This window comes from Thermobia domestica, chromosome 1, assembly GCF_964235325.1.
Source record: "Thermobia domestica chromosome 1, izTheDome1.hap1.1, whole genome shotgun sequence".
In the NCBI taxonomy this organism is placed as follows: Eukaryota; Metazoa; Arthropoda; class Insecta; order Zygentoma; family Lepismatidae; genus Thermobia; species Thermobia domestica.
The window spans coordinates 60,044,266-60,064,813 of NC_137454.1; the positions used below are offsets into that span (position 1 = coordinate 60,044,266).

The 20,548-nt window shown below is 36.0% G+C and overlaps 1 protein-coding gene across 5 annotated transcripts in view; it reads right to left on the minus strand.

Annotated features, from left to right (window-relative positions):
• Positions 1 to 20,548, minus strand: part of Ge-1 (Enhancer of mRNA-decapping protein 4 homolog Ge-1) — a 128,957-nt gene that overhangs the window by 41,509 nt on the left and 66,900 nt on the right. For 4 of the 5 annotated variants that reach the window (XM_081757538.1, XM_081757536.1, XM_081757540.1 and 1 more), the window contains 2 exons: positions 15,198 to 15,374; positions 4,288 to 4,444 (listed from right to left, as the gene is read on the minus strand). In XM_081757538.1, coding sequence (XP_081613664.1) covers positions 4,288 to 4,444; positions 15,198 to 15,374 — 334 coding nt within the window. The remainder of the gene's footprint in view (positions 1 to 4,287; positions 4,445 to 15,197; positions 15,375 to 20,548) is intronic. The other variant, XM_081757543.1, reaches the window with a different exon arrangement.

The window sequence follows — 20,548 nt, forward strand, 5'->3', positions numbered from 1 at the left end:
AAAGGGAAAAGTTGGATCTTTTTAATTCCACCCTCAAGCTAATTGCTACAAGCATAAAATGTGGTACAGTACTAGCAAAATCTTAAAAACCTTAGTAGGCGGTAATCGGAACTGTCCGAACAGTCATATCCTCTTACTAGTGACATTGTAACTCATGTTCAACAACGTTGCCATAGCTTTGGTCCCCATTACACTGTGATTAATGACTTACACATCTGGGTTCTTTCTTTCTATGTAGAGAAGGGGGAAATAAACAAACACTGACCAACTTGCCTGCATATATATATATATATATATATATATATATATATATATATATATATCATTCCTTCTCAATGGAAGAAGAAATATTCTGTTGAAGGCAGGTTGAAGGTGTTAAATAACAAAGCAACATCAAGCACTCGGAGTTTCCAGAATACTTTTTTCTTTGCCAAAACATTTGAGACATTCTATTCCTTACTCATGTGACGGAGAACATCAGCTTTTGCTCACCCCCTATTCTCGTCGAGGGCTGTCGTCCAGCTCGAATTTTTTTGGCAACCCGAATTTCGGAGAAAATATCTGTTTCACTATTATGTAGTGGGAGGAGAAGGCTAATAGGTCAATTTTCTATACCACCCACTAAGGCTTCCTTCCTAAAAAGTATCAATAAAGATAAATGGACATACTAACTAGTGATGTCTGACGTACATATGAGAACTTTTTTCTTGCGTACGACAAAAACAGTGTTGCCACAGTCCCACAAAATGTAGCTTTTCAATTTTTTTAAAATTTTCTTCTTTTACGGGTTGGACACAGGGAAACAAAAGTTACCTCGTTGGAATCTGTGTTCCACAAGCTTTACAAAGAGGTATGGCTTATATCTGTGACAATTAGGGCCGTTGCTAAGGTTGTCAACGTTAGAGCAGAGCAAAATATTTCCAAAAATATGTACAGGATGATTCTCGTAGGAAACACGTTCGAATTTTTCTTTCTCATTTGGTATTGAACTTTCACCCTTGGTGTACAACGTCTGACGTAAATATTTCTTCCCTGCGTATGAAAAGCAAGAGTTGCCAGCCTCTCACAAATTTCCAAAAACAAAAGAAGTTTCATTTTTTAAAACAATTTCTTCTTCTTCTTTTAGGGTTTGGCCCAGGGTGCACACAAGTTAGCTCCTTGGAATCTATATTCCATAAGTTTTACAACGAGATATGGTTCATGTCCTTGTGACAATTAGAAGGGGTACTAGGACCGCCAACGTAAAGGTCTACGATTTTCTTGAAATCTCTGTCGGTCCTGAAAAGGCTAGGTACACTACTTGGGTTCGGGAGACCCAGGTTCTATTCCTGGTTAAAGTAGATGTGGTTCCGCTGATTTCATGTTAAGCTGTAACTGAAGTCTTATAAAGCCTAGGTGTTCAAATGGATGTCAACAAACCAACCAGTACATAATTATTATTACTGCAATATAAAAACACAACTTGTAATAAATATCTGAGTGTGATATTTGCATTCTATGATTTAAATGTTGTAATACCAATATGTTAATTACCTACAAAACTTTGTGGCCCCCTGCTGTTGTACTGGCTAGTGCTTCTGGTCCACAGGGCTCTAGGTTCGATTCCCAGTGACATTTGAAGGTATCACGGTCGTTATCCGGATTCCACCTTAAACTGTAGGTCCAAATAGCCACGGTGCTGGAAGGAACATTAATCTCCAATCCAACAGCAGCAAGTACGATACACTTTTTACTTTTTCTCCCTTCTACATATAGCAAAACACGCAGGTAAGTTTCTCAGTTTAAGGGCAAAACAAGAATATACATGCCATCTCATCCCTTCCGGCTGTCAGTTCTGGATTTACCAACCGATCGTTGCTACCGGGTTTGACCACCAAGGAGTGGGAACGAGTTGTGATTATTTAATAATAATAACTGTGACATGAATCCGTCATTTGTTATAAATTTCTTGCAAGTTTCCCAGGAAGAAAACATGACGAAAACAAATCTATCAAGCTAGTTTTACGTGATGATACTAAATCTGATTTTCTTCTCTGGTAAACCATTCGACTCTTGTGCTGACAGGTATATATATTCACATATATGTATATTCATATATATGTCCTTTCTCAAGTCGTATGTATATTCTTGTACCAATAATGTTATAATTGGTCAAACAGTTTTTGTACGATACTGTTGAAGCTGCAATTTAACCATTCCTAGTCGCGTGTCTCCTTTCTTTCCCGCGCCGATATAAATACTTACGTAGGTATATTATTTGAAGCTCAAAAACTCATAGGTTTTCAGGTTGGCCCAAACCGAATTTTATTTATTGATTTATTTGCGGGGGGAGGGGGGGGGTTGAATCCAAATGGGCAAATTCTGATTACAAGAAGTAAAGTAACTACAAGATGACCAGAAAATCCCTTTACATCCGAACTAAAATGCGTGTAACAATACGAGATGTTAAGATATTTAAGGTTTGAAAATATCATTGTTATAGCAATAGTGCCCCTCATGTGAACTGCCACGTGACTGCCCGCGGAGAGAGGAGAATAAAGTCTCTGCGTTAAACAGTTCAATGTCTCGCCTTTCCGTATTTGGTGAGCAACAATGGCAGATACCAGTGACTTCACTTCGGAGGAGCGCTTAGGAGCAAGTGTGTGGGTCCATGAACGGAAGCACAACGAAAATATGCCGCAGGTGATGGATAGATTTCGTGAACGGTTTGGTAGGGAGCAACAACGTCGTCGACTTCGATCACGTGGAAAAAGAAAGCTTTTCCCCTAAAAAGTGTTTTGGACCCTCATTCTGGTCGTCCATCAACCTGAAAGGCAACATGTGCATAAGTTAGAGTCAGTTCACGCTGCAAATCCCTGTGTATCAACAAATCACACACACGTCAGAACGAAGTTCTACGGGCAAGTGTGCTTAAAACCTTTCAGCTTGTAACGACGAAGCTGCAAAAGGGGATCAGTAGAAGGATATGGAGGCGTATTAAGTTGTGCAGGGAAAATGGAGGTGCACATACGGACGTTTTGGACAACTGTAAGTATTATTACGTATTATCAATGTAGGGATGAAATAAGTGCAGGTACAACGGAACTTTCTGGATACCCTGTACATTACAATTTTTAACAGTTCCTCCTAGTTCAATGTACCTAAATCAGCGCTTGACAAGGATATGGATTTCATAAAAAATATTTGGACAGTGTGTAGCCACTCATCACCGCTGACTGGACTTGGTCATTCTGGAACTTCAATCCACTTAGTACATCTTTAAGTAGGCCAAATGTATGGAAATCTGAAGAACGGGAGTACAAAAGCAGACAATGAGCCACTGCTTTTGCTCCAAGACTATGGTCTCGATTGTCACGGATCAAAAGGACATAAGTGAACACCAGACCACATTGTCTCTGCAGAATAGCTGGTGTCAGCTTCTCGGGTAGAAGTAGCAGATCTTATTGTTTACATTATTATCTCTGGGGATGTAATATTCAAGAATTGGCCCCTTGTTGCCCCGAGACTTCTACGTAGCAATGTAGCTTTCCGTGGCAACAATGAAAGAGTAACTTGTTCGTGGAGAATTTTCAATACTGGATATGTCCTTTCAAAACTTCTCAGCCCGCTGTAAATTTGTGATAGACTCATCTAATCGTCATCATATTGAACGGTCATGCGACGATGACTTTCTATACGCCTAATGACTTAAATCAGTAGAAATTTAACAATACTTCTCTTGAAGTAATCCTATAAGGGTCCAACATCTTGTATAACCGTTTCCCTGAGGCCCGTGTGCGACCATGCTTGCTTGTCCCAGTTACGAAAGCTCTAGAATACCACCACAAAATAAGGAACACACAAAAATCAGCGTCATATTTTAGATTTCTTATAGAATAAGTCTCCTTACTTACTGAATGAGACTGAATTGTATACTAATACTGAATTGTATTACTAATAAAGAATACAAATATGGCAGAAATGAAATTCAAGAAGTAAAAATATGAAACAGTACGTATTTAATCAGTTAAAGACGAATGTATTGATAAAGAGATCTATGCTACTACCTTCGAGAAAACTTAACATTATTCGATAGATTTCCCTATCTCATATCAGAAAGAATCAGATTTCCCTATCTCATATCATTTTATCTAAACTTGTTCCTAAAACGATTCTTGGCTATTAGTATTCCTTTAGATTTTTTTTTATTAGATACATAAAATATACGTTTTGACACAAAATAAACACCCTGCCAAAACTCTCACCTTTAGAACTATTGAGATTATATAGAGAGATAATTAAACTTACCTTCAATTCATCTTGCATATTTTGCATAACTTGCAGATACTCATTTAACATCAAATACGTTCGTTCCACTTTTTGATGTAGCTTCCACATACTCAGGTTCTTTCCGTCTACGTCAATATCCCCTCCGCCCGACATTACCTCTGGAACAACCGGATTTCTACCAAAATAAAAACAGCAATTTTTTTAGATACATTTCTCTAACTTCAATTCAAAACTGAAAATTTATCTTTCCAACTACTGTGGATACGATTTTCATTGAACCTAGGAAGAAGGCTTAAATGTAAATCGGTGCAACGATGTAAATTTATAGTTAGGAGGTTCCATCTAATTATTGTGGGAATTCAACTATAATGTTAAAAAAATTAATATTTAAATTAAAAGCGTTCTCTAAAAATTAATAGCGTTCTCTTAACATCAGCGCATACAACGTGGATTATGTATCATGATAATCAATTTACATTTCAAGCATGACTAATTAGTCTTCCAACAATTTTCTTGTTAATTTAAGAATAAATAGATGGATTACAGTAATGCTGTCTATATTTTATTAAATCACTTTAAAACGCAGAAGAGAATATTGAAATTGGCCTATCCATTGGGAAGGTAAGGGGTAAAGAAGCAGTTCTACACAGATCACACGGTCACGTACCCCTTTTCTGTTATATGGGAGAATAAACTTGTGCTGTCATTACATCTTTAGAGCAGAAATAGTGTCGTAGTAACATCTGACTAGATGGGAGCAGTTTTTTTTTTTTTTTTTTTTTTTTTTTTGAACTTGGCACACAAATAACTAATATGAACACTTCTTGCGGATGACTTTACTGGGGGAGGAAATATACAATTAACTGAAAGAAGATATTAAATAAAATAAAAATAATATAACCTCAGACTTGACTAACGTGACCGAAATTGTACGCAAGGATCGTTGTGCATCTGCAAGCTAATTGAGAATATTACTTGAATTCCAAATTCCAATGTTTAGGTCATTCTATCCGAAAGTTTGGCTAACGAAACGTTAAGTGAGCTGTTTGTGTGCAACACACACTCAGTGACGAACAAGAACATTGCAGATTAGAACATTGCGAATACATGAAACAAGCAGCTGATCACTGATGATGTGGGTCTGGGATTAATGTCCATCATTGTAACAGATGATGAAACTAAGGTACTTTCAGTACGAAGTACCAACGAAGTGACAGAGTTCGGAATGGAAGAGTCAACGCTCTCCAAAACCGAGAAAGTGTGCATGCATAAGAGCCGAATCACATTTCTGCTCATTATTTTCTTTGATCTCAAAGGCATCACTCCACAAAGAATTCCCTTCAAAGAGTTACACCGAGTATTGCGTGGCTATTTTGCAACGTTTATTGGACAGGATTCGTGGAGTCTAGGGACGATCATATTTTCTCGAAAAACATCTTACCGATTTTTTTTTTTTTTTTTTTTTTTTTTTTGAAAACCGAAACAAATTCGTAAAATAAAAAACTGAATTCATTTCAGTTGCTAAGACTTCCAAACTGTACTATACGTAAGTATATGAAGTCTATGGCTATGTTCGTTTGTCTTTCTGTCCTCCGCCCCTCTGTCGACAGGCATGAGACCAAAACGATACAACATAGGAAAGTGTGTTTCTGCAACACGAATAGGTTCATTTAATCTGGAAGTGGTAGAAATCTATCACTTCTGGTTACATCGCTGATTACCATAGAGCAAAAACTAATAGATAGCATTAAGCAATTTTTTATAATCAATTCAGTATCCCAAGAATAGATACAGTTTCCACTGTCGCTATTTAAACCGGAAAAGCAGGAATCCATTACCATTTCCAGGTTCTGTATTCAATTCACCTCCATAAAGCGAACACGTTAACAGCGAGAAGCATCAATTCAGTACCTTAAGAATAGACTCACTCCCTTTCTCTCAGATTTATTCTCTGGTAGAAGGATACCGATTCCAGTTTCAATAGCGATCACCATAGAGTAAAAACGTAAGAGATGTGGCCTGATATGACTTTTTGAAGTGAATTCAGGATCTTAAGATTGCCATCTCGATCTTTATTCCTCTATATCTATATAAACCAGAGGTGGTGAGAAACTACCCTTTTCAATTTCAACACTGGTCGTTATAGAAAAAATATAAATAAATAAATAAACGATACCGAGAAGTTTTTCATATCGATTTAGTGCAGCAAGAATGTCTCCACCTGACTTTATTACTCTATTGCAAAGGGAAATGGTAGAAATTTACTACCACCTCTGGTTACAATACTGATTCACACAGAGCGGAGGCGACAAACGTTCAAACGTTTTTCAATATATAAATTCGTAATCCTCAAAAAAGGTTTCAAACCCTCCCCACTAGTAGCTAGCGTGTGTTCCTTGGTCGACACAGTCTTGAGTTTGATTCCCGGTGGAAAAGCAATGAACGTATTACTGTGGTTCGAGTTCTGTTTTAAACTATAGGTCCATGTCTCGTACAGTTTTGGTACTGAACAAGGAGGCTAAACTTCAACAAACAAAAGATTACATCTCACTAGCAGTATTTTACTAAAACTAGAAGTAGTAAAAAGTAATACGAAAACACGCTTGTTAAAAATTTGAATTCGTGTTTTATGAGGACACTTAGTTCTTACAGTTAGTTCTCTGTCCTATGATGTATCAAAAATCTTTAAAATGAACCACACTGAATAGTAGTTTGCTATTTTATTAGTGTTAAATTGCCTATTTTTGAAAGCAGTCATACTGTCTTTAATATTTTAATACTAAGCTACTTACAGAATATCTGAAAAACGAATCGGGATTTTGGTGACGAATCTTAAGAACCAGTATCACTCTATAATCCCTTCATCATATTGTGTTGTTGTTGATGATGACTTTGAATTTAGCGTTCCTTTCAGCATGCGAGGCAATATGATACCTGTACAGCAGCTTAACGTGGGATGCGAACCATGACCTTCTGCCAGGAATCGAATCCGGGTCTTCCACGCCAAACGCGCGTACGCTAACCGCTTAGCCACAAGGGAGCTCGTCATATCTTGTTAAAATCAATTTTTATACAGAACTGTCTTGATAATTTTAGGATCAGTTTATACAAGGACCTATTGCTTCGTAATTTGTTAGTCTTGTTTTGTATTATAGAATATATTGTTCATCATGCACTAATAATCACTATTAGCACACAAATTTTGAAGTTTTGTGAATTTTACACTCATTTCTCGGGGTTCTTCAGTTTCCTACCATTTTCTTTATTTCACGATGTTCTTTTTCGGTATGATTAAGGTCTCTGTAGCACTGGAATATAAATGTGACGCTTTACAATAATAAGCATACAATGCAACGAAGACTAATCAACATAGGTAACTTTTATTGGTGGAAATGCTAGTATTTTCCACTTGAATATGCATTTTGGTGAATAATCTGTACAAAGACATGGAAGTTGAATTCAGTACAAAATATGCCTTCCAATCATTTCAATCGTCTCTGAATTACGTACGTTATATATCCTAATTGATTCATTGAATGACTATCAACAATAAACATTGCACTGTGAACTAAGCAGTTCAAGATCTACAACTACGATGAGTTTAGTGAAGATGGATTCTTCGATCGCATTTTAGTAATATTTCCTAATTTCATATTAAAATCAAAACTTCATATTCAATGGTCAATAACCTGGAAACCATATCACACAATAACATCTCATATAAATACTAAGCTACCATTGAAAGAATTCCATCTTTCCATCCATCATAAAACAAAACGGAAAATAATTGTGAAATCTTGTATTTTAAATATTTTTTTGTTGTTAAGATATGTAGTATTTTAGGTGTTACTCGTTCTATATATTTGTATTTGTTTATTTTTTCTTTAAAAAAAAAACTTGATGTGAAGACTACGGTCATTTTTATTTTTTATTAGTGGAGTTGTTGAGTATGTTGGGTTTGTGGAACACTGAAAGGCAGTAGTGAGAAGGATAAAATTTTATTTTGAGAATGATAAATTTTACTCTTTAAAGCGAATACCTCTGGATTTGAAAATTAAAATTTGGTCCGGATACGTTGAACGGCATTGCCTCCAGGCGATTGTACATACACCTACATCGGGACCAATGAACATTCCAAAATCACTTTCTTGACACGTAGTGACAAGAAAGGTATAAATGCGCTTAGATCTCTAACTCGATTCTCTCTGCATGACAACCTTACTTTCTTCTCTCCTATCGACTCTTTAATATAAGAAGTATGGGAGATTTAGGTTTTGCACCTTAGGATAATGTATTTAGCTTTTTTTCTTTTTTCTATTGTAAGATGTCCGTTATTTCGACTGTCCACTGTCCCTTTCTTCGAACTTTTCAGATTAACAATTTTTAATACTTCACAAAATATACGAAGAAATAATACCGAATATTAGTCCGGAGGAGAAGCTAATGAACCATCAAGGTTTTTCAGTTGATCTTAAATGATTTTGGGGTGCTGATTTCGAATCCGATGAGTGCCACTCTGTAAACCTTGGGGAATCTTCGCAAACGGGAGGTAAAGAGGGGTGGTGGTCTCTTACTTTCCATGTCTTAAATTACTGGATTATCTCAGCATAATTTCATTTTTCTCATATCCTATTGACAGTAGAATGCTAATTAATACATATGTTATAAATAACCATACTAGTAACCAATTAACAGAATTTGATCATTTTCTCACAAATGTCAGGGTTGCCAACTGTTAATAAAATTTACAGACATAATTTTTATACAAAATATTTTATTTTACAAACTTTTCACGTAGAAAATGTTAAGATCAAGAGAAGTATCATATATATTCCAAATATACAGTCCTTAAGCTCTCATATAAACTATAAATAAAAGCCAGAAAATCACTGAAAGGGAAATGGTGAAGTACAATTTTTGACTTCTAAATGTGTTTGGTACAAAAATAGCACATTCGGAACAATTCAAATATATATATTTCTTGTAAGCTATTTCCAATTTGTCTCTTAATCATTCGTGAATAGTCTTAAATGTATTCTTTGTGTAGAAATTCTACTTCCTCTCTCGAATGTCACAGTTGCCAACTATCACAGAATTAAGTTTTATTCGTATTTTGTGTCGAATTTTTATTTATAAAAACGTTAAAGGAAAGAGATCTATTCAAGTATATGCAATATTTTTATTTACTCTTCATGTCACTTCGAATGCTCTATAATCGTAGGAAAACTGATTATTCGGGAAAGCTACAATTGTGACAGCGATATGAGAAATGTTTCTTTCGTAAAATGGAGAAATATTTTTCTCACTGTCTAATTTTAATTTTTCACGCAGTACAACAAACGAAAACCAAACCAACTGTGTTTTTGCAACAGTATCTGCATACTTACATGTTGAAAGCATTAATGTGTGTTGTTTGGAGAAAAGAGAAGCACTATACAAAACTTTTATCAGCATCAACGCACAGAGAAAGCAGTGGACCCCCTCATCATCAGTCTCTTTTCTGTTTGTTTTGGTCCATTCACTCACTTTGGCAGGTACAGAAGGATGTGCACTTCGATGACCTTTCAAGGCAACAACAATAATAATAGTATCCCATTGTGCATGAGCAGCTAATTGAGTTCACTACTACATCAGCCGTATTGGTGTATTTGCGGGCAACATATGAAGTACATATTCTTCTGCAGCATATGTTAAATATTTCCATCTGAAATCTCTTGGATCTAGATCAGGAGTATTAGTTAGTTCAACTGATTTCCATATGACTGTCCTGAAAATCAGCGCCCTTATAATGCTTTGCAGTGCACCAGCAGTTGGAGGAAGCTTAAAAAAAAGATGGGAGACTTGTGATTGTCTTGCTAGCCATCTTTTTCTTCCATAGTCCAGCTCGTAATCCTTTGGTAACAGTTTTCCAGGGCTGTATAACTGAGTAGCTAATGTATCACACTGCTCTGCTGTTAGATTTCCTTCAGCTTTGGGATCACCAACTGCTTCAAGTGTAGCTAGAAACTTCGATAGAATGCTCAGCTTCAGTCTTTACCAATTCCAGCAAGAGATGAAGTAGTAGAGCAGTCAGTTAAAGCATGGACTGCCAGAATATTCACCATATATGGAATATGGTGAACATATACATGATATGCAAGTAGCACTAGTACATCCATATCGTCATACTTTCCCGTATAGATTGGTCAGGAGCATGATTAGCCTCCCTCAGAACTAGGTGCTCCATATTTACGTCAGCTTCTTCGTGTGTTGTTGGTTCACCCCATAGTCTTGCTTTCACTTCAATGGGAGATGGTTGTGGTCCAATGATAAGCAATTTATGAGATTCATTTATGCTAATGTCCATTAGCGATTTTCTGATTAATGAAATAAGTTGCCTTTTCGTATTCATTGACGTCAATACGAACGCCTTTTTTTTTTTTTGGGGGGGGGGGGAAGTTGATAATGTAAGTTTATATTGTCTTGAATTTCCTTGTTGTCGCTTCCTTCTTGTTGCTGCTTTGATGTCATAGTGCCTATCTGTCGAATACTACATGCAGAATATGGGCTTGTTTGAGCTCACTTTTCACCATTGCTGTGAAATGTCTTTACATGTACTTCTACAGTAGCCGGTGCTGGCCATGATATGTGCCAGAGCATTGCACAACCGTAAAGAATGACCGTTTGATTGCTTACTAGTGATCTTGCTGATTTAATTACGGCAAGTTTGTGTTGAAGCACACTTTTTGGGGTTTCTCGCAATTCGCCCTTTTCATTAAATAGAGCAGTTGAACTGGAGCAAATTCATGGTAAAGCACATCATCCACATTAATATTACGAGAAGATACGAGCAGGCCTATTGTACGAACATGAGTAACACTGTGGTCAATTATAATTAGCAGTTGAGCCTAACTTCACTGACTTCGTAACGTCTAACATTTAGTCCTCTTGGAAATATTTTAGTGAAAACTTCCAGACCATTTACACACAAAGTCAGTCAGGTGCTGTGTTCCCACTTTAACAGCGTCTTGTACGTTTAGTGCACTCTCACGCAAAATTTGACCACTAACAATATTAACTAAGCCCGTAGGTGGATGGCATTTGCTATCAAGAGGATCGATACATGCTGACAAAAATTCACAAATCTTCTTACGATCTGCACAGTCAGCCTTGATACGTGGACCTGTCTCCTCCTTGTGATGGAAACAGTCCTCATTTTCCAATTTCTTCATATCGTCTACGTCTTTCTGAATTTGACCAAACACGTTTAAGGAAAGAGCCCATACGGCTGAAATTTTTTGCTGCAGGGAAAATCCAATTACACCAGCAAGTCTATATCTCATTTATCTCATCTATACATACTATACCTCATGTATGTATTTTCGATAAACTGATTAGTCCATATTCCGTTCCAGACTATCTTTTTGTGCTCACTATGTGTTCACCAGCAATGAATTTTGAACCAGTCTGATTCTTCTCTGGTATAAATTAGTTTATGATCTCGCCTAAACAATACATAAGCTTGCATGTTCGTAATTTGAAAATTTTGCTCTCAATTCTTGTCTCCCTTGCTCGTCAGAAATTATATAAAGAGTAAATAAAAATATTGCATATACTTTGCGTAAATTTCGTTTAATTTTACGTTTTTTATCACTAACAATTCGACTCTCAATACGGAAAAACATAATTCCGTCAGTTGGCAACTATGACTTTCAAGAGAGGAAGTAGAATTTCTACACAACGAATACGTTTAAGGCTATTCACAAATGATTAAGAGACAAATCGGAAATAGCTTACAAGAAATATATATTTGAATTGTTCCGAATGTGTTATTTTTGTACTAACCATATTTAGAAGTCAAAAATTGTACTTCCCCATTTCTCTTCCAGTGATTGTCTGGCTTTTATTCATGGCTCATTTGAGAGTTCAAGGACTGTATATTTGGGATATACAGTATGTGATACTTTTCTTGTTTTTAACATTTTCTACGTGAAAAGTTTGCAAAATAAAATATTCTGTATAAAAATATTTCTGTAAATTTTATTAACAGTTGGCAACCCTGACATTTGTGAGAAAATGATCAAATTCTGTTAATTGGTTTTTAGTATGGTTATTTATAATACATGTATTAATTAGCATTCTACTGTCAATGGGATATACGAAAAATGAAATTATGCTGAGATAATCCAGTAATTTAAGACATGGAAAGTAAGAGACCATCACTCCTCTTTACTCCCGTTTGCAAAGTTTCCCCAAGGTTTACAGAGTGGCACTCATCGATTCGAAATTAGCACCCCCAAAATCATTTAAGATCAACTGAAAAGCCTTATATATATATATATATATATATATATATATATATATATATATATAATCATGGTACGGCTAAAAATTGCGTCTTCTCCCCCGGACTGAAACTGAGGAAGTATTATTGTGATTACTCACTCTAACTCTTTGGAGGAAGCTTTGCTCAACACGAAGGAAGTTAATCAGGTCTTCTGAACGATAGAAAGAATATTTCTTCTATACTGGTCATGTTTTCCCATATTTACCTTACAGAATGTTACTGTCATCAACTCATTCTAACTTGAAATTGCAGAGGTATTCATAAATCAAAATGCACACGAATTTACTTTAAAATCTTTCTTTTTTCTGAATATTTATAAAGCAATGGGACTGGGATTAACAATAAAATACTCTACAGCATAATAATATTGTATTTTATATATATGCTCGTCTCCTGTTGAACCACTAGTGCCAACACTACTGCGGGTACGGGACAATATGCATATTACCATAGTGGTTAAGACATCCACTCAATTCAAAGCACAAATAAAAATTAAATGCACCTCAGTTCTACGTATTACAACACATTCAAAAATACATGATTCAAAACACTAAATTTATATGACGCATAGCGTCGACCATCAAATTGCTTAGTGTCGTTCCAAAATTTGCGGAGGAGGAAAGGGTCGTCCTCTAATACAGAACCAGTAATAAGATCTAGATTGCGTGACAAGGACACATGATGAACAATGTTGCATTATTAGTATTCTTCTTCTATTCCTCACTTCTCCCTATACTCTCCGATGACGAATTGTTCAATTCTAATACAAACAATATACACCGGGTGTATCAAAAGTCCGGACCACAGGCCAACTCTATTTCAGTAAAGGTACCAAAAGTGGAAAGAGAAGAAAGTTTTTGGTAATAGGTAGTTTTCAATTTAAAACGATGGAAATTCTCTTCCGATTGCATCAGCCGTTTGAGCTCCATATCCCTAAGGCATTCTATATTAAATAAGAAGGCAACATTGCCAGTTCAATAGGCTGTGCCCTTGGCCCCTCATCATACCAGCAATACAGCATTATCAAGATACGAATTTGAGGTGTCCTACGTTCCTCTTAGATATATAAGTTTCCCACCTCATTTTTACGTAACCGAAGAGCCTACTGAACCGTAAACGTTGCTTTTTATTTTTTTTTAACACATGGTATCTTACTAGCGTGGATCCCAAACGGCTGGTGGTTGAAAAATTCCTCATTTTAGTTTGAAATCATTTATTTCAAAAACTTTTCTCCCTTACTCATAACGGAGTTGGCCTATGGCCAACATGAGAAACCGACATAATCAGCCATTAACATTAACACATCGGACAAAAAATTAGCCTAAAACTTACTTAATAGTGGATGATACCTGGCCCGGTCTGGATTCCATTTGTAATGACTCAACGAGTGTAAAATCCGTAGTTCTTGCAAAGTATGGAGATGCCTATTTCACTGGTTCAAATACTCGCGGACTTCCAATTAAATTTAAGCATAATCGTGGCACGTATGCGATATACAATAAATAAATTTGGGGATTCTGAATGCCAGACCAGGTGGGAGAGTGTGTTTGAAACTACATCAAATGTTTCGAGCTTTGTAAACACGACAATATTCATACTGAAAAATGGGTTTGTCCTCTGCATATTTATCATGAAGTTGCAGAAATTTCTACACTGGTCTCTGAGAATGCTCAAATCAACAAATATGCGGTCCATCTTTACAGGCATCAGTGTGAGTGAGTCCTAGTTACGATACGAAAAATACACATGAAGCATTTTATCACAACAGAACTTCCTGCACCTTCCAAACATTGCATGTAAAATGATTCATTGAGCGAAGAAGTGCACAATTAGAATACAGACAAAACGCGGTTTGTCGAAGCACACTATATTTCCATTCTGATACAGTAGTATGTCTGTGTTCTTAACCCAATTGAAAATTCATGGCTTTATGCACCGCAGTAAACTCTTTCGTAATACTTGACTCCAAATGTCCACTGCGTGAAGTTCCCCTCCTAGTGCTCTTTCGAAGATCGGTTGGAATGGACCTGCACTCTCAGACTATAGCAATCCCGGTCGAGACTGAAAACGACTTACCTCAATCATGGTCGATCAGGGAGAAACTCGACGGCACATCTTTGTAAGTCGGGATTTTTGAGACCAGAGTTCTGATCCCGTTTAACGTTTATAATACGCGTGCTAGTTAGACCATCTCCTGTATACATGTCGTACAAACCGTTTCAATTCATCCTGTGCGCCCACGCGTTCGCTTAAATATAATGGTCCTTTTGGTCATTGTCATCTTTACTTCGACCCGTCTTGATGGGCTGTTTCATTAGTTACTGAGTGATAATGTGTTAGTGGTAATGGGTTATAGTTACTACTAGTAAAACTCCATCTATAACCATACAAACCAACCAATGTTAGTTCTGGAGAGGAATGGCTATTTTTTTGTCCGGTGTGCATATATAAAACCACACCAATATTGTTCTACAATGTTTAAGAAACATACTGAACATGCAGCTGTCTTGCAGAAAACATTTCCCTACAACACTTTCCCAGGTCTATTAAGCACAAGCAAAAGAAAGCTGACATACTAAAAATATTTTTCACCCGAGAATACCTTTTACTAGAATTCTCCTCCTCGGCTGCCACCGATTTCCTAACTTCGTCTACAAGCATAATAGGAATTTGTGACCAGCCGTCCCCTTCTAGTCCTGATTTAATATTTGAGACTTCTTTCTCTTTTGCAATACCTTCAAATGATTTTTCTTTTATTGGGGATGTCCCTTTTTGCCCACTGCAAAACAGACAACACTCACGTTCAATATAACATGAAATCACAACGATAACATAAGCGTACATCCACACATAATAATTTACCCAGACAGAAAAGTTAATAAATATACATTAAAACAATTAACGAAAAAGCCACAAATATACAATTCCTAATCTTTTAAGGAGTAGCGAGGTAGGTGTAAAAACACAGTATACGCAGTACAGACACACACACGCACACACATACATCTGCTTCATCCAAATACTTTGGTACACAATAAAAAATAATAGTCTGAAAAGAAATGACACCCTCCTTTTCGCTTCTATTATTTGTTATTGATTACTTAACCTAGCACTCTAAACTACATACAAGCTATGAAACTATAGGAGTATTTGGGGTAAGTGGGACACGTTTTGCAACGTTCAACTTTCAATTGCTGTACCAGTACTGGTTTTCGGATTATCAAACTGAAAGTATGGTCATATTAACTTTGGTTTGTACATTTGATAACCATAGGATCCATTTTGAAGCAATGTAAATACTTGTTCCACAATAAAATGTTGATTAAAAATCTGTTGCTGTTCCCATTTACCCCGCTTTTTTGGGGTAAGTAGGGACAACCCTGTTCCCTTCCATATGTTAACACGGGCAATAAAGAAGAGAAAGTGGGAACAGAGTACCTGTTGTCTACTGCTGATAGGTCCAAGTTTCGTGTTTCTACTGCAGTTCTAGCCAGAGATAATTGAAAATGGTACTGTGGCAAATGTAGAAAAAATAACTAATGTCAATATTTCAAAAATGTTTTATTTTGTTTAGAAAACTCCGATATTAGAAATATTTGCTGGACATCATTTACTTATCCCAGAAATATTGAAATAATAAAAAATATGCGATTACAGTTTGCCCTGAGGCTTGATATTTCGCACGGGGAAAGCAGAGACAAACAAAATAAGCTTCACTCTAGTACATAAATAAATAAATAAAAAAAGCTCCTGATGAGGTACGTCTCTGGACTAAAGACCAACCAAATAATGAATACTATAACAATAAGAATAAATGTAGGCTACACTTTGAAGCCTATGTAGATTCATAGGTCGTTGCCTTAAAAAGTGATGACTATTACTGAGCATTGTACGGCATCTAATACAAATCTACTTATAGTTCATAGGATACAAATAGTCTACGCAAAATATTGACTGTATGAACTAGATTTGTAGTCTACAGGTTTGCCTTAGAGAAACGATAGTGTTTATCAATATCAGCTACAACTGAATTATGAAAGGCATCACACTGTCAAACTTAACAGGGCCATACAAATAGCCCTTTTGCGTACAATATCTATATCTTCTCGAAGTAGAAAACGAGATTGCACCCCAATTCCTTCAAGGAACTTCATTTCATACACATTTTTGCTAACTGACTTTGACTCTGATAATAGACAAATTTTTCACGTAATCAGCTCTATAATCCTAATTTTCTTCCACGTGCTCTAAGCCAGGCATTGAACTGTCTTCATCATCTTCGATGTATTGTTGGAAATACCTGCATTTGTGTTCGTGTACCCACTTACCCTACAGGTATAAAATGTGTGTCCCCACTTACCTCACTCTACAAAATGTGAGATAAGTGGGGACACCTCAATTGCACATATACTGACAAACGTAACACAGTACATTCAATTTTTGTAAGTTCTTTATCATATCTTCATAACCGACTACCCAGATGCTTCTGTGACAATTACCTCAGGATAGCAAACGCTTCAAGATCTACAAAAGTTGATCGCATGCTAAAACATGGACTCATTTTTGGCATAGGGATATTTTATACACTTCATATTAGTTAAAACCACTTTACTAGACGAATGGGACTATATCTACATTCTTCAAATTTGGAGAAACTGATTTCATATTTTTTACTAGATTTTAGAAAACGCGCCTGTTTCCACTTACCCCAACTACCCCTATGTATTGGACTTCACAAATACTTCTACATTATAACACATTCAAATTCAAAAATATGAACAATTTTCTTTGACCAATTATCTAAATTCCTAGAGGATTTTTACGAAAGATCATCACATAACAAGACACACACAAATAACACTTATCTCCCACTAAAATATATGAATGCTGTAAATTTTGAACAATTAACTTCACGTAATTCACGAATCATATTTTCTTAATAATTCAACGATGCAACATGAATAATATTTTCTTGTATGATTTCAATAAGTAATATCCGTACAAGGAATTCTGGAAGACAGAAAACTGATCGTTCAAGAAGTGTACTATTCAAAGCAATCGACAGATCGGTATTCGAATACTCATCACTCCAGTCATCGGATTATTTATAATAAAATAAATAAATAAAAAAAATACTGACATTATGTGAAACTGTCTAAACTTGCTAGATAGTCCAACAGAGTATATCCAACTTCTACAAGTAGTCAATGTCAGAGTAATTACAATACAAGCTATATCCGGCTCTACAGATGAGATCAAACTAAACATTAGCCCACTTAACACGTTTTGCTGTTCAACATTTTCGACTTACAATTATCAACTTTTAAGAGGTGTTGCACTTTAAGTTGAGCTCTGATCTTTACTAAATTCAAAATGTGACTAGATGGAGAGGGAAAGTTTTGCTTTCCGCAAGGTATTTTCAAGTTTTAATTTCATTTTAAAATCAGTTGCATCAGATTTTTGTGACGAGTAGTATTCATGTTCTGTATTCTTTTGTAAAAAAGAATACGGATGACTTTTACTCAAGTTTCATGAAACCATGTAATACTTGAAAGAATTTACATCTTGCTTATGCGTGTGTGTTTTGGCAACTATAATCTCTTAGATTATTCCTCTTTCCAATCTTTCATTTACTCTACAGCGAGCAAATTTCTGTAGTACATGTATTTTAACAACAGGTGTAACTCTTTCAAAAGAAATTGGGTGAACCTACATTTCCGAGTGCGAAAAATAGATTTAGATAGAACCTAAATTTGTCATGAAATGAAATTACAAGTAAAATATTAATACGGGTGTTTAAGTGGAGTTTAAAGTTAGTATTTTATTTGGATCACCTATTTTTGGATGTACTACAACGCGATTTTGGGAAAATTCATTTAGGAAACCCTAACATGTTTCGTAACATTGGGCTAACCCACCGTTCTCATGTGCACAAAATGAGATTTAGCTGTGCCTTAACATTAGGGAAAACTTGTTTGAGAAATAACTAATTTCATCAGACAGAAAGAATCTATTGTGTTGGTTCGTAATAGTGATTTAACAAGTCAGCCTCCCCACCTATCAAAGTTCTGTCTTCCAGATACCTTTACACGATAATTACGTACTGAATTCTATTAAGGTCACAATATTTGGCAAAATGTTTTTACAGGGACAGAACATACATTTGTTGTTGCTCACACAGTAAAGATGGTTTTTTCTAGTTTTCTTTTTCAATGACTTTCGAAAAGTGGATTAAAAAACAAAAAGGTACGGAATAATCCAACGTTTGTTGGATAACAAAAGACGAAAGATAGGACCTGTGATAAATACGTTTTTTGTTGTAACGACCTGCATATTTCCCTAAGTATTCTAGTAATTCTATCAATAATGATGAACCATGAATGCCTGTAAATAAAATGTTTCATCTTCTATAAAGCACAGTCCTTTAAATACATAGTTATCTAATTCCCTTTAATTTACTAGAGTAAACCTGAAAAATTTTCATCTATGAGTGAAACTACAAAAGAACTTCGAAGATCAACAAAAAAGTAACTTGCTCAGGGTGTCTACTAAAATTCCAAAATTAAATTTCGTGACCTTTTCTTTGCCAAACCATAAAATTTCGTAACATTCGAAAACTAATAACAATACCTATATTCTTTAGGGGTTAAGTGCCGTATCGCCGGACCAATTTTAGGAAATTAACCGGGTCAATTGGAGAATTTATTTGTTTGTGAGGAGGAATGAGTGGAAGTGAGATAATTGAAATAGTAAAAGTGAAGAAAGTTGTTGTTTTTGATGTAAGCGGCACTGTATGTGGAGGCGGAAGGACTATTTCACGGAGAGGTACATTTCTTATGATATAGTAGCGCGAAAGGCATGGCGTTGGGGAAAAAGGAAGAGCATTTCGAGGGCTATTTAGCGGAGTATTTATTTAAGGAAAGGAAACCCCAGGAAACTGCTGTACACGATTTTCTTCTTGAAATTGGAAAAGTTTACAAGCCTCAGTTTTTAAGGTAAGTGACTTCTAACTGGACGGGAATGTATTTCTGCACATGTACAGAAGCTGTATTGTATGTTTACAAGGGAAGCGTTGCAAGTATGAAACCATGACAAGTGCATTTGAAATCTTTATGACCGCCAAAACCCACATGTTGTTACTACCCTCGTTTACGCATATACCCACCGTCGCCGACGCGCCAGATCCCTTCGGACGCACTTCATCGCTTCTCTCCGGTTCTCTGCTGTGCTCCTGCCCTGACTCGGTTAGATAGCCTTCGTGTTTTTAGTGGCCACATAACACATGTTGGTTTGTGTTTTAGCACTGTAGTTTACATGCCCCTAACAAAGTAACGTAACTTAATTGTAATCCAACAGAATATAACCGAATGCAGTACATTTTGGTGCTTCTTTTCTAAGTTTTCAAAGTGGTCCGGCGATACGGCACTAATGCCTTCTTTAACACTTACCTTTATCTTATCTCTACTTTCAAAGGCTGTTTACTGGAGCGATAAAAAAAATTGGTCTTCTCACTGTTGAATAAACTGGTTAGATGCGATTTGCTCAATGATGCCAGTTGAAGGACAATCTCAAGAGTGAATTTGGGTGCGAATTAGACCGAATTTTCATGTATTCGATAGAGAAGTGCTTTCCTTGCGATTTGGTAGCATCTAAAGCCGACCATACTCATTTCTCGCGGTGACGTTTTATAGAGCAAAATTTTCCAATCTCTACTTCTACTTGTACAGATTTAAAAAAAATCGTGACCCAAAAGCTAAATTTCGTGGCTTTTTCTTGACTTTCATGACTTTTTCGTGGCATTCGTGACGGATAGACACCCTGTTACTGCATTAAATACATGAGCAAAGAAACAATTTAACAACACAGTAAAAGAAAATGAACTAAAATTTAGTTTTGCATTCGGCTACACTGTAAAACGAAGTGAAGATTAGATAGAATTGTGGATTTAATAAG